This window comes from Gouania willdenowi, chromosome 22 (genome assembly GCF_900634775.1).
Source record: "Gouania willdenowi chromosome 22, fGouWil2.1, whole genome shotgun sequence".
Lineage (NCBI taxonomy): Eukaryota > Metazoa > Chordata > Actinopteri > Blenniiformes > Gobiesocidae > Gouania > Gouania willdenowi.
Window position 1 is genome coordinate 5,981,910 of NC_041065.1, and position 16,696 is coordinate 5,998,605.

A 16,696-nucleotide genomic window follows, 5' to 3' on the forward strand; every position below is an offset into this window, starting at 1 on the left:
GTTCAGGTTTTATTCTTCTGTGTCTGAATATGTGCTCGGTTTTTGGCTAGAGTCTGAATTGCGCCCGCCGGAGACCCTGGAAGTTGTTGCTCGTTGCTCAGAGACATATTGATGGGATATATGTTGCCCCTTTGGCTCTGCAGGGTAGCTCAGTAGAGTCCTGGTGTGCGGGGCCTGGAAGTCTCTCCCATAGATTTTCCAAAAGTTCTCGGATGGGGTCAAACAAGGTATCAGCGGAAAGGTCTGGTCCCCCCATTCCCTGGTAGAGTCCGAATTGTGCTGGAGGCCTTAAAAAATGGGTGTTTCCCTCTATCGGGGCAACCTTTGGTCAATGGGAGTTGCCGTCTACAGACACGCCCACTCAGGGTAGTTTGGGAAAATAAACCTCAAATACTGTGTTGTCTTAAAACAATTGTATATGGTTGAAAATAGCATAATACTGGACCTTTAAAGGTCCCATATTATACTGTTTTTCATCAATTTCACACAGCTGTCAAAGGTCCAACAACACTGTATTTGATATACATTTAAAATATCAGCAAAGCATAACAACAGGTTACATGTATTCTGTTTTTTTATTTTGCAGAGATGCTGCACTTGAATTAAATTAATAGTACAATAACCAACTTAGCATCTGCATTGTTTCACCCCATGGAATTAAATTCAGAGGGTCCAGCTCTGATAGTGGGGTCTCCTAACCCTGTTCCCCTGGATCAGGGATCTGCAACCTTAACTCTACAAGGAACCATTTAACCTCATCTCACCTGGATTAAAGTCCTCCTAGAGCCATAAATACCTTCTCAATGAAGACAATACAGTGAATTAAATTATATACAGTTAAAATTATATAGAATAATGTTTGATTTGATATGATGTGATTTTTATTGATCATGTGAATGGAAACTTAAAAATAGTTTAAAATAAAATTAGATAAATTGACATCACGAAATAAATTCTTACACATCTCAGTTTACATGAACACAATGTTATATAAAGAAGATTATTTTTAGTTAATGTATTTGAAGGGCTACAAAAAGTAACTTGAATTTAATAACACATGATCATGTGATCAACACATGCTAATTTCTCATTTCTTGCCACACATAAAACATACATATTTAACCTGTACATTGGTGGTTAAATGAATCTGTCCCCACACAATTAAAATCTCTATTTTCTTCCAGAATAGTGTTTTTGTTGGTTTAGTTATTTTAGGGTATTAGGAGGTGAATTAGGAAGGTGCTGAGTCATTGCACAACTTGATTTATTTTAGATTAACAAATTGTTAAAGCTTTAGGGAGCCATTGCAAAAGAGTCAAAGGGCCACATTCGGCCCCAGAGCCGTAGGTTGCAGACCACTGCTCTGGGAGAACCACAGCTGAACATCTGGCCTGGCATCATAATTCATCAGTTCTGGTCCCTCCATGCTGATTCTGATGTACGTGTACGCTCTATTGCTGAGCTCGGCACGTTCTTACTTTTTACTGCTGCTCTCAATGTAAAGGGCTCGTTAGGTCTGGCTCCGTTATGTCTGGCTCCAGAGGAGCACATTGGTGTTTATACTCGGTGCATTCACCGTTGCACTCAAGTTGCGTGAGCAAGCACTGCGATCAAGCCAGCCTCCACTCCGAAATCCTCGGTCAACCTAGCCGCCAGAAAATTTGCAGTGCCTGTTTATAGACGGTTTTACGGTAATCCCGCAGCACGGAGAGAGAGAGAGAGAGAGAGAGAAGTGCACTCTGTGGGACGTTAGGGTTACATTAGATAGTACGAAAAGATTGAAGAGACATACCTGGATGTATAATATATGGGGACATTTTCTAAAGAGATCCTCCACTGTTTTTACAAATGTGGCCTAAAACTTTTGAAATGTGGTGCAAAACACATTATTTAGCATCATATTATTTTTATTAACTTTTAAAAATGGGATTACTTTACCGTTTTTGAGCCTGTGTTCCACCATCTTGAAATCACGTGATTGATGATGTCATATGGCCCCACTGCCTGTAAACATCCCATTGTTTTTTAGTAGAATGAAACATTCAGCATGATTTTTAGATCATTTAGCAGCTTTTGTGCTGCTTTTCGTTGCCCTAACAAACCAGGAAAAGTAACCAAAGAGGATACAAATAGTTAAGTTAGCTAACCCTAACCGAAAAAAAACTGAGTTCCAACTCTGCGATTTCATAGTAGACAATGAAGCAGAGAAGAAGAGCTCTCCTAAGGGACCTTTACTTTTTCTTAAACGGTGAGCGGCTGATGCTCTGATGGCTGTAGTTAGTGAGTAATCTCAGACAGTTGAAGGACTCCCTCCCAAAAGGACTTTTATTCTCAGGGTTTGTGTGTGATTACTCGCTAACTGTGTGTTTGTGTCTCTTCCTCTGATGACACTACACTGACCATCTGCTGGTGTCTTCTTCCAGAGCGCAGTCTCCCCCAGGAGCTGCTCCTGATGGATCTGCTTCAGCAATGGGGACCCAGAAGGCCTGAGGTGGGCTTCTACCTCAGACACTGCCCCTCCTGGAGCCCAGGTGATCACAGCAGCCATAGTGTGGGAATCAGAGACAGATATTATTATTATTATTATTATTATTATTAATAATTTTATATTTTGATAGAGCTATGAGATGACCTTTGTTGTAATTAGTACTATATAAATAAAGATTGATTGAGATTGATTGATAAGGTAAGATAACCCAGGGTGTTCTATAGAAATCTATCAAGCTTAGTGTGTCTCTTTCAAACCTTTTGGTGCTTATTATGTTGGTATGTATAAATATTCATATTACACATCATAATTACAGTTCAATCTAAAGCCCTGTTAATACTGCTCTATGTTAGGGTCTTGACCTGCACATTTCTCCAGGGTTTACAGCTGTTCTAGCAGCAGTGAGTGGGTTGGAAGGAACTCAAGGTGGAAATAAATCAACCTTATTGGAGTTATTTGGAGAATTGGAAGCTATGTGTACACACACGCACACACACACATACACGCACACACACACACACACACTCATCAGGCTCCTCCCACTGGTGCCATTCATTGCACCAGTGTTTCTCAACTAGAAGAAGTACTTGAGAGAGAGAAATTGGAAAATTAACAAACAAAAGCATAAAAAATACAAAGTGTCTATTGGTCCGGAGCCGGACCTCAGACAAACCTGACTATAGTTTCTGTGTGCATGTGGAGTTCCGTCACTGCCTTTTCTACATAATTTTAATTTTATTTAATTTTAATTACTTTATTAATCCCTGAAGGGAAATTATGTTACACATGCTTCTCACACACAGGCAAGAATCACACGTATGCACAAACAGGACCTGTGAACATGCATCAATGGAGAGATGTCAGAGTGGGGCTGCTTCCACAATGAAGGGAGTGCACTAGAGCAGTGTTGGGGTTTGATGCCTTGCTCAAGTGCCCTGGCACCTCTCCAGCTACCAGAACAACTTCCACTGTGTCAGGATGGCAGAGTGGTCTAAGGTCAATGTTTCTTCCTTCTGCTGGTGTGGGTTGGAATCCAGAGTGGGGTTGAATTCCACTTCTGACATTTTTTTTTTTCCACCTTTAAAAATACAAGAAAAAGAAATATTTTAGGGTATTTCCTGGGTTAGGGTTAGAGCTAACTGACGGAACTATAGCTAGAAGGATGTGTGCCTGTGCGGACGCATGGAAGTGCCAGAACTATAGTCAGGTTTGTCTGAGGTCCGGGTCCGGACCAATAGCAAAATCATTAAAACTATGGGATTTTATCATGTTTATTTTTAGTTAAAAATGCTAATCATAAGAATGATGGTGGAAATGATCTTGATTAGAACATGTACTGATATTACGAGGATCAGTGTTGATCCCACACCAGGCAGGAGATGACCTGAAATGATCAAAACTGTAGAAATAAATCCCTTCAGGAGGCACTAAATCTGTGCTTCTCAACCTTTTTTGAGCCGTGACCCCGTTTTGATATTACAAACTTCTGGTGACCCCAGACACACTTTTTTCTTTTTTTTTTTCTTCCTATAATAAGTTTTTGATTATGTTCGTTATACAATGGTACAAACACAGATTAATGCACAAAGTGACAAGATGCACCAGCTCAGATATTTATATACTAAATTTTATTTGAACGATATTTTTTTGTTGAGAAAGTAAAAGTATAAATTAGAATACAGTTGTTTAATATTTTGTGTGGTGTTTTAATTTGAAAAATAAAATTAAAAAAGATGAAAAATATGCTTTTATTATTATTATTATTATTATTATTAATAATAAGAATTACTAGACATTTCTGGTGACCCCGCATAGTGCCACAACCCCAAAGTTGAAAAACTCTGCACTAAATACTGTTTCTTTCGACTTATTTACAATAGGATTCTTTAAAATGTGTGTTATCACTCCTTCATTCCATCATTATGCTCTATAGTTGTTTTTCATAGTATTCTTTGAGCAAAATGTTGTAGTTGAACATAAGGGGGAACTTGGGCCAAAAAAATTGAGAACCACTGCATTACAGCATTGATACACTTTGTATTCTTTCTTATTACAGGAAGTCAAAGTCAGCCACCCCTAAAGCAGAGCGTCACCGAGGCAACAGAATGTGCTGATGAAGGGGTGGGTGTGAACACACACGCACACACACACGCACACACACACGCACACACACACACACACACGCACACACACACACACACACACACATACACGCACACATACACACACACACACACTAGGGCTGCACAATTATGGCCAAAATGATAATCACGATTATTTGGATCAATAATGTAATCACTATTATTAATCATGATTATTCATCCTATAAGGGAAAACGCATGTATTTTTTATTTAACTACTTTCTAACAAACAGTATGTGAACAGTTTAGAGTGGAAAGGAAAAGCTATAAACAAGAATAATGATAAATAATTTATAAATTTAAATTTACCAAAGAATTTGAAATTCACTATAAGATAACTATAAATACACTGACATCTCACACTCTCACTTGCATTTTTATAGAAATGCTAATTGATGCTGAAAGTTCTTTATTTTCTTTAAAAAAAAAAAGCAATCAATCTTTTTTTAAACAAATTTACGTGTTAAATTAAATATTCATTAGCTTAGTTTCACTACTTTACAATATGTATGTGTGCTTTTTTTAGAATGTATATGTGTGTGCTTTTGAGAGTGTTCTCATGGCCCAGTTTAGATAAATGTGAACAGGTCTTTTTCAGGCTCAGCTGGAGTTAAAGGACAGGACAAACCCTCAGCTTTAATGTTTGAATGTTTACAAAGTTTCATATTTAAAGAGTAACTAAACCCCAAACCCACTTTCTTCTGCTGAATACATATGTATTTGGGTATTAAGTAGTGCAGTTTATTAATCCTAGTCCCACTCTTCATATTTTAGTAAAATGATTTTAATTTTGTGTATTAAGTTGTAAAACGTCAGAGTCACTGGCCTCTAAGGGCTGAACGCCTGCTATTACAGTTGAATTTTGCTATTGGCTGAGATGTATTCTTTGGATTGCCCTACGTCATCAACTTACACTGTTGGCCCCGCCCCTTCTATAAAAGCTGAGAGGAGGGAAGAGGGTTTCCTCCAATCACAGCCCTCAGTGAGCGTTGATTGACAGCCTCAATGCTATGTGTGTATTTACAGACACATCTATGCTATGTGTGTATTTACAGACACATCTATGCTATGTGTGTATTTACAGACACATCTATGATATGTGTGTATTTACAGACACATCTATGCTATGTGTGTATTTACAGACACATCTATGCTATGTGTGTATTTACAGACACATCTATGCTATGTGTGTATTTACAGACACATCTATGCTATGTGTATTTACAGACACATCTATGCTATGTGTGTATTTACAGACACATCTATGCTATGTGTGTATTTACAGACACATCTATGCTATGTGTATTTACAGACACATCTATGCTATGTGTGTATTTACAGACACATCTATGCTATGTGTGTATTTACAGACACATCTATGCTGTGTGTATTTACAGACACATCTGTGCTATGTGTGTATTTACAGACACATCTATGCTGTGTGTATTTACAGACACATCTATGCTATGTGTGTATTTACAGACACATCTATGCTGTGTGTGTATTTACAGACACATCTATGCTATGTGTGTATTTACAGACACATCTATGCTGTGTGTATTTACAGACACATCTATGCTATGTGTGTATTTACAGACACATCTATGCTGTGTGTGTATTTACAGACACATCTATGCTATGTGTGTATTTACGGACACATCTATGATATGTGTGTATTTACAGACACATCTATGATATGTGTGTATTTACAGACACATCTATGCTATGTGTGTATTTACAGACACATCTATGCTATGTGTGTATTTACAGACACATCTATGCTATGTGTGTATTTACAGACACATCTATGCTATGTGTGTATTTACAGACACATCTATGCTATGTGTGTATTTACAGACACATCTATGCTGTGTGTGTATTTACAGACACATCTATGCTGTGTGTGTATTTACAGACACATCTATGCTGTGTGTGTATTTACAGACACATCTATGCTATGTGTGTATTTACAGACACATCTATGCTGTGTGTATTTACAGACACATCTATGCTATGTGTGTATTTACAGACACATCTATGCTATGTGTGTATTTACGGACACATCTATGCTATGTGTGTATTTACAGACACATCTATGCTATGTGTGTATTTACAGACACATCTATGCTATGTGTGTATTTACAGACACATCTATGCTATGTGTGTATTTACAGACACATCTATGCTATGTGTGTATTTACAGACACATCTATGCTATGTGTGTATTTACAGACACATCTATGCTATGTGTATATTTACAGACACATCTATGCTATGTGTGTATTTACAGACACATCTATGATATGTGTGTATTTACAGACACATCTATGCTATGTGTGTATTTACAGACACATCTATGCTATGTGTGTATTTACAGACACATCTATGATATGTGTGTATTTACAGACACATCTATGATATGTGTGTATTTACAGACACATCTATGCCGTGTGTGTATTTACAGACACATCTATGCTGTATGTGTATTTACAGACACATCTATGCCGTGTGTGTATTTACAGACACATCTATGCTGTGTGTGTATTTACGGACACATCTATGATATGTGTGTATTTACAGACACATCTATGCTGTGTGTATTTACGGACACATCTATGCTATGTGTGTATTTACAGACACATATATGCTATGTGTGTATTTACAGACACATCTATGCTATGTGTGTATTTACAGACACATCTATGCTATGTGTGTATTTACAGACACATCTATGCTATGTGTGTATTTACAGACACATCTATGCTGTGTGTATTTACGGACACATCTATGCTATGTGTGTATTTACGGACACATCTATGGTATGTGTGTATTTACGGACACATCTATGCTATGTGTGTATTTACGGACACATCTATGCTATGTGTGTATTTACGGACACATCTATGCTATGTGTGTATTTACGGACACATCTATGCTATGTGTGTATTTACGGACACATCTATGATATGTGTGTATTTACGGACACATCTATGCTATGTGTGTATTTACGGACACATCTATGATATGTGTGTATTTACAGACACATCTATGCTATGTGTGTATTTACAGACACATCTATGCTATGTGTGTATTTACAGACACATCTATGCTATGTGTGTATTTACAGACACATCTATGATATGTGTGTATTTACAGACACATCTATGCTCTGTGTGTATTTACAGACACATCTATGCTATGTGTGTATTTACAGACACATCTATGCTATGTGTGTATTTACAGACACATCTATGATATGTGTGTATTTACAGACACATCTATGCTATGTGTGTATTTACAGACACATCTATGCTATGTGTGTATTTACAGACACATCTATGATATGTGTGTATTTACAGACACATCTATGCTCTGTGTGTATTTACAGACACATCTATGCTATGTGTGTATTTACAGACACATCTATGCTATGTGTGTATTTACAGACACATCTATGCTACAGTATGTGTGTATTCCCGTCTGTCTCTGCGTGTGCAGGGACGTGTGTGTATGTCTTATCGCTTTGTTGCTGAGGTGGTGGGAGAGTAGAGCAGTTTTCCCCTGAGTGGTGTCTGTAAGGCTGTGTGTGAGCTTCATGTTGTGATTGTGTGGTTGTAGTGACACATCTCAGCTGTGAACTCACTGTGTGTGTAGAGGTATGAAAAAAATCCATTTCACAATATATCACGATTTTTTGGGTTTTTTTTAATTACTTATTTTTTTTTGTTGATATTTAATCAATATTTGTGTGTATTTGTGCAATATTTCAGTGGTGGTTGCAATGATTTCAATGTGTGGCAATGGTTATTTGATGAACTTGATTTTATGATGACTTTGTAATGCCTGCAATATGTATGTATACACAGGCATTTTATTTTCATATAATCTGTTCAGATCAGTGTTTAAACTGATACAATAGGATAAATTATTTTTTTCTTATTTTTGTGCATTGTCAGTAACTCAGGGTGATTTATTCTTAATGTTCTCACTTACAGTTGTTACAATGCTGTCATTATGTTGTCATGGTTACTTTGAGACTTCTACACAGTAGTTTCAGTGAAAAGAAACTTGTTGCACTTTATTTAATAATGGTAGTGTTTAACACTGTATTTTCCTTTTTTTAGTGAAAATGTGCAAAAACACTCATAATAAATAATAAATAGAATGTTTTGAAGCAAACAGTTATGACTCAATTTGTCCTCTGAATGATCAATATCTTCTGATGAACATATACAGCAACTTCATTTTTCATCTCTACGTTTAATTTTGATATTAACTGGGTAGAATATCGTAATATATCACGATATTCTATCGTTCCTGAACTAGGCCATCTCAGCCTCTGCTGGGAGCAGGGTTACTTACTGGTTCACTTAGAGTTGAAATGTAATCTTCTGAAATAACTATACACTTGTATTCGTCCCGTTGACGCCTTGAGAATGGAGGTTTCTTCTTCTTCTTTCCGGCAGACTAGACGCCTCAAAGCCGTATTGCCTCCTGGTGGTCTATATACGGCTCCTTTAACACTCATCAGTTCCTGCATTCTGTTGTTACTGCAGCAACAGTGTTGTTTTTGGTCTGAATTATGGATTTTAATTTCTCATATTTTTAAAGAATTACTCCCTATTTGTGCCGTAAGTTGCTCTACACAGTTTCTCTGTGATTGTGATTGGTCTGTAATCTTCACCTCTGTCACAAGGGCTCACACGTAGTCTGTCTGAAATGAACTCGCTTGATTTAGCGCGCTGATGTCGTGATTCATAGTACAGCTTCTCTCTGATGGAGAATGTTTAGTTAGGTGAAGCCTGCTAATGGAGATAAATCTCCAGGCTTCACTTCATAACTTCATGGTACAGGCCCTAAGTGTCTGTGTGATCTCTTTGCTATGTTTCCATGTCAGTGGATCTTGTTTGTGTGTGTGTGTGTGTGTGTGTGTGTGTGTGTGTGTGTGTGTGTGTGTGTGTGTGTGTGTGTGTGTGTGTGTGTGTGTGTGTGTGTGTGTGTGTGTGTGTGTGTGTGTGTGTGTGTGTGTGTGTGTGTGTAGTCTGGCAGATTAGGATTAGAGACAGTGATAATTACACTGCTCACACTCACCTCTACAGTGACTGAGTCTGTCGTCACCCTTTGAAAATAACCCACTCCACATTTAACCTTATGCTCCGTCAACAATCCACTCAGTGTTTTGCTGATGTCAGGAAAAGGAGTTGAGAAGCTTTTTCATTTCAGCCTGGACTCCACCTACCAACCTGTGTGTTCATGTGGTGTGTTTGTGTGTACCTGTGATGTTCAGTCAGTGAAGCTAGGATTAGCCTGGTCCTATGACATAACCAGGCTAAGAGGATTGTTGAGTAGCTTCACTGCTGCACCTCATTCACTCCTCACGTCCTCACGTCTATGGAGCCATTCTGGGTTTGAGACAGCGCTGAGGGTGAGTTTTCACAACTGTGTGTGTGTGTGTGTGTGTGTGTCTTCCTAAATGCGTTCTGTGTTAAGCCAGGGTTGGGGTCAATTACAATTGTAATTGTTTAATTGATAATTAATTACAATAATGGCATAATTATAATTGTAATTTTAAAAATCAGTTGCTGTCGTAATCGTAAATGAAATTGTAATTGAGCTCAGATAATTGACTTTGTAATTGTAATTGCCATTACAGTTCTATAAAAAATGTCAATTATAACTTAACACAAAACTGAGGAACCATGTTACAGTTGTATGTACAGTTCTACACATATGAAGTTAACAATTATTAAAATGTGTTTCATATCAAGCTTTGCTACATTTAAAAAAATGAAATTGAGGGATATATTGACACAAAAAAGGCTCAGACGCCCACATCAAAAATATTAAAACCTATATTTTCATTGATTATGAAGCCCAACAGGGTAATCAATAGATAGGAAAGAAATTACATGATAGATATTTGTTTTTAATGTATTTTACAGATGATTTAGGACCTGTTATCATAGGAGATGCTAACAGAAAGCTAACAAGGTTAATTTCTCTAAGGTTATTTATTTTCAGGTTCAGTAATTGTGATTAATTGTAATTGATCTTCACTAATTGAGAACATAATTTTAATTGACTTTCGGAGGATAAAAAAAATTGGAAAAAATGTTGGTCACTATAATTGTAATTGAACTGTAATTAAACATGAAAACATAATTGAAACTGAAAAATGTAATTGACCCCAACCCTGAGCACAGCAGCTCTATACAGGTGTGTGTGTGTGTGTGTGTGTGTGTGTGTGTGTGTGTGTGTGTGTGTGTGTGTGTGTGTGTGTGTGTGTGTGTGTGTGTGTGTGTGTGTGTGTGTGTGTGTGTGTGTGTGTGTGTGATTGGTTCTGTAAGCTGATCAATCAATTAGTGGCTCTATAGCACCAGGTGTTAAACTCAAGGGCCGGGGGCAAAATCCGGCCCTTTAGTCCAACCAGTTTGGACTAGTTAAAAAAAAGCCAGAAAAACATGAATTATTGTGTAAATTACCAAATAATTCAGTTGTACATATCTCAGCCCCTTTAAATACACAAATTCAATGAAACTCCACATTATTTGGAGGATTCAGATGTTCTCATGCTTTTATCACATGACTGCAGTCATTTTAAATCTCAAATTATTTCACATGATTTACACAAATACAAAAAAAAGAAAATTGGTCACAAAATCAATACAATTTCAAAGAGAAACTCCTGCAGGGTCTGATATCTGTCACTTATTGTTTGGATTTTACGTGGAAGTTTAAACTTGGGCACATTATTGTTGAAATTGCTATTTTTTCCACCAAAAATCTGTGACCCACTTGAACTCAAACAACTTTGAATTTGGCCCCTGAACTAAAAGTGTGGGACCCCTGCTCTATTAATGAAGTTATGTTCCAATGACATGTATTATATGGATTATCATCCAGTATCAGAGAAACCTGCTCCTACTATAGCCTGACAATGTGGATCCCAGTCCAGATGTTCACAGCTGTGATCCAAAGCTAACTTTGGTATGTGGAATATGATCAGGGAGGAGCTCCAAATAAAACAAAATAAAAGCTCTTCAAACAAAGCCGTCCCTTCAGGCCAGAGACGCCTCAGATGTTCAGTCAGAGCGTGTGGAGACTTCAGATCTTAAGTGGACACATGGCAAAGGTTGTGCTGTCATTAATATGATCCATAGAACTATTTAAAGCTGACTGATCATAACATATGTCTATAGAATCATGCAGACTTCAAACACACCCTGCTGTGTGAGAGACATCTGAGACGTCAGGAATGTGTGACACAGCACAGAGTTGGCTCTAATGTGAACACACACTCATCATGGGATTCAGATTATCACCATGGTGATGTTGACCCTGCAGCAGCACAACTACAGCTTTAAGGGTTACGCTCCTTTTTCATTCAGGATTTCATAAATATATAAAATGATTCTTTTCTTTTAACTTCATTTTGTTACCTGATAGTTCTTAAACCAAATGAATGGCAATTACTGTGCAAGGATTTGTAACCATGGCGATATAAATGTGATTCTTGGCTCCAGGGATTCGTTGTACAACTTCAACTGTTTTATGTTTGTCTTTGTTTAACAAAGAAACTCTTGATGAATCATATTCATTTTTTCGTTTGTTTGTCTGTTAACATAGAACATAGATGTAGACATAGAACATAGAGCTTAGAGCATAGAACATAGACGTAGACATAGAACATTGAACATAGAGCTTAGAGCTTAGAGCATAGAGCGTAGAACATAGACGTAGACAGAACATAGAGCTTAGAGCATAGAGCTTAGAGCATAGAGCGTAGAACATAGACGTAGACATAGAACATATAGCTTAGAGCATAGAGCGTAGAACATAGACGTAGACATAGAACATTGAACATAGAGCTTAGAGCATAGAGCGTAGAACATAGACGTAGACATAGGACATTGAACATAGAGCTTAGAGCATAGAGCGTAGAACATAGACGTAGACATAGGACATAGAGCTTAGAGCATAGAACATAGACATAGGACATAGACATAGGACATAGAGCTTAGAGCATAGAACATAGACGTAGACATAGAACATAGAGCTTAGAGCATAGAACATAGACGTAGACATAGAACATAGAGCTTAGAGCATAGAACATAGACATAGACATAGGACATAGAGCTTAGAGCATACACATTGAACATAGACGTAGACATAGGACATAGAGCTTAGAGCATACACATTTAACATAGAACATAGACGTAGACATAGGACATAGAGCTTAGAGCATACACATTGAACATAGAACATAGAACATAGACACAGACGTAGGACATAGAGCTTAGAGCATACACATTGAACATAGAACATAGACGTAGACAGGACATAGAGCTTAGAGCATAGAACATAGACGTAGACATAGAACATAGAACATAGACTTAGACATAGGACATAGAGCTTAGAGCATAGAACATAGACGTAGACATAGGACATAGAGCTTAGAGCATACAATTGAACATAGAACATAGACATAGGACATAGAGCTTAGAGCATAGAACATTGACATAAAGCTTAGAGCATAGACATTGGACATAGACATAGACTTAGGACATAGAGCATAGACATAGAGCTTAGAGCATAGACATAGATTATAGACATAGTATATAGACACAGAGCATAGACATATAACATAGACATAGTGCATATACATAGAGCATAGACATATGACATAGAAACAGCAGAACATAGACATATGACATAGAGCTACAACATAGAAACAGAGCATAGACACAACATAGACATAGAACATACATAGTGCATAGACAGAACATTGAAATAGAGCATAGACATAAAACATATGCATAGTGCATTTACATAGAACATTGACATACAGCATATACATAGAGCATGGACATATAACACTGACATAGAGCATAGACATGTAACATTGACATAAAGCATATACATATAACATTGATTTAGAGCTTAGACAATACCATAGATATAGAACATAGACATAGTGCATAAAGCATAGACATAAAGCATAGACATAAACATAGAACAAATACAGTGCATATACATATACTTAAAACATAAAACATAGAAATTGACCATAGAACAGAGACATAGACTTAGGAAGGGGACCCAGATCAATTAACAGAATATGGATCAGTTTGACCGTGGCTCAGGTGGTAGAGGGTTGTCTTCTGATCGAGAGGTTGAGGGTTCGATCCCAGTACCTGACTATGTGTTGAAGTGTCCTCGGGCAAGACACTGAACCCTAAGTTGCTCCCAGTGGTCGACTAGTGCCTTGCATGGCAGTCCTGTCCCACTGGTGGGTGAATGTGAGGGTGAATGAGCTGATATGTCAATCAATCTTTTATTTGTATAACGCCAAATCCTAACCAATGGTATCTCAAGACACTTTACAGTAGAGCAGTCTTAAGGACGGACTCTTCATTTTATGGATACACACATATGCATATATACGTATATACACATACATATGTATCCCACACCCAACATGAATTCATCATGGCGGCAAGGAAAACCTTCTGTTAAGCAGCAGGAACCTTGTGTGGATCCCATTCCTATGATGAACAGCCATCCACGTTATGCTGTGTTGGGTGTGTGCAGAGAAAAGGGTGGAGACAGAGTTGTTGAGACTCTGTAACTCCACACTGAGGATCCCACGGACCTGCAAGACAAAAGCCAGAAGGAGTACAGGAGAAAACACACAAGGGAAGAAGCAGACATAGAGGGAGTGTTAGAGAGAGGAATGGGACCCTCTCCGGTCCCTCTCTAACCTAAATGACCTCTCTCTTAACGCCCTCTCCAACCTCTCTCCAACCGAGCATGCCAGACCCCCCCCCACCGGCAGTCTATGCCTATTGCATCTTAATTATGAGCTATGAGCTGGTTCCTAACTAAAAGCTTTACCAAAGAGGAATGTTTTGAGCCTAACCTTAAAGGTAGAGAGGGTGTCTGCCCCCCGAACCGTGGTTGGTAGATGGTTCCAGAGAAGTGGGGCCTGATGTATGCGCTTTTACAGTGTGGCGATAAAGCGCTATATAAATCAAGTCCATTTACCATTTTTTTATATATTAGGGGAGTGGTGGCCTAGTGGTTAAGAATGCTGGGCTTGTAATCGGAGGGTTGCCGGTTCAAGCCTCACCTGGGCCATCACTGTGGGATGTTGAGCAAGTCCCTTAACCCTGAACTGCTCCCCAGGCGCCGCAAAATGGCTGCCCACTGCTCCTCAGGGATGGGTTGAATGCAGAGGACAAATTCCATTAATGTAGTAACATTACATGGCCAATTAAAGGCGAAAGTCCCCATTTTAATCTTTAATCTTTTTTTAAATCCCTCTCTCTCATTACTGATGAAATTTATTAAATGTATATCTAGGTTTTTAATTTACTGATCTTTATGAAATGTGACTAGGTTGTGTTTGGTTCGCTCATCAGTTCTTTTACTGAGTTTCATATGGATCATTTGGATTGTTCATTTCATAGTGACCTACTGTATGGTTATTAATGTGATATAAATGTGTTTAAAGTGTGAATGATCATGGTGATCAGGATCATTGATCCAGCAGATTTGGATCCTGGAGGAGGTTCGTTTCTCTGAGTGATCGAGGTTTGAATGATGCTGATACTGAGGGAAGGACAATAAGATGAAGTGACCACATGTGTGAGCCTATAATTTCTCTGGCTAAGCTAGTGATGAGCTGTACAGTTAGTCATCATGGCTGTAACATGCCTTTACACATCACACCTGATCACTGTTATTGTCTGTCCTCCAGCTAGGAGGTTCATGATGAAACCACTTATTCATTAATCATTAGTGTGTGTGTGTGTGTGTGTGTGTGTGTGTGTGTGTGTGTGTGTGTGTGTGTGTGTGTGTGTGTGTGTGTAAATGAAAATGTGACGCAGCAGTTATCAGCTGTTGGTCTCTTCTCAGTGTCACATGTGATGATGATGATGATGAAGGTGATGATGATGATAATGAAGGTGATGATGATGAAGGTGATGATGATGATGATGATGAAGGTGATGAGGATGATGATGATAATGAGGGTGATGATGATGATGATGATGATGATGAAGGTGATTATGATGATGATGATGATGATGAGGATGAAGGTGATTATGATGATGATGATGATGATGAGGGTGATGATGAGGATGAAGGTGATGAAGATGATGATGAAGGTGATGATGAAGATGATGATGATGATGATGATGGTGATGAAGATGATGATGAAGGTGTGTGAGTGCAGGCTGTGCTGCAGTGGTTTCTCATACGGACAGAGTGAGGGAGGTGTGAGTGAGTGCAGAGGATGAAGGACATGTCGCTGCAGCAGATTCTAGCTGCAGCTGCAGAGAACACCACAGATGAAGAAAAACAGGGAGGAAAGAATGTTTAATCAGAGGAAGAGAGAGAGAGAGAGAGAGAGAGTGAACGATGAGGCCAATGAGAGAGAGAGAGAGAGAGAGAGAGCGAACGATGAGGCCAATGAGAGAGAGAGAGAGAGAGAGAGAGAGCGAACGATGAGGCCAATGAGAGAGAGAGAGAGAGAGAGAGAGAGCGAACGATGAGGCCAATGAGAGAGAGAGAGAGAGAGAGAGCGAGTGAACGATGAGGCCAATGAGCGAGAGAGAGGGGAAGGAGACGGGTTTCCTCTTTCTCTGTTTACTTTGGACGTTGAAATCAGTTTCATCAGTGGGCTTTACTGTGTGTTCGAGGCAGACACATCAGTAGCAGTGGAGAGAGAGAGAGAGGGGAGGGGGGAGAGAGAGAGCCCTGAATCACAGCACAAAGTTGTGCTTCTCCCTCGTCCTCTAAGCTGTTCCTTGGAATCTTGTTCCTGTTCCTGCATCATCTGGAGCTGAACCAGCTCTCTGTGAGGATGGAGTGGAACGAGCTGGATTTGGTGCAGGAGTTTACTGTTGAAGGACAATGCAGCAAAATTAAAGTCCGTTCCTGCAGGATCACATGGGACAGCCTGCAGGTAAATACGGCTCTGTCAGGGACTGCATGCTAATGCATTATTTCTACATCATTAGGAGTGTCACACTTTACTGCAGCTGTGAGGAAACACATGAACTCA

General features: G+C 38.7%; 1 protein-coding gene across 7 annotated transcripts in view; it reads left to right on the forward strand.

The window, feature by feature from the left end:
• The window catches only part of LOC114455968 (apoptosis-stimulating of p53 protein 1-like), an 84,179-nt gene that overhangs the window by 28,710 nt on the left and 38,773 nt on the right, over window positions 1-16,696 (forward strand). For 5 of the 7 annotated variants that reach the window (XM_028437343.1, XM_028437341.1, XM_028437342.1 and 2 more), the window contains exons 3-4: window positions 2,424-2,531; window positions 4,545-4,609. In XM_028437343.1, the coding sequence (XP_028293144.1) occupies window positions 2,424-2,531; window positions 4,545-4,609 (173 nt within the window). Of the gene's footprint in view, window positions 1-2,423; window positions 2,532-3,087; window positions 3,485-4,544; window positions 4,610-15,773; window positions 16,598-16,696 lie in introns of those variants that run through there. The other 2 variants (XM_028437348.1, XM_028437347.1) reach the window with 2 other exon arrangements.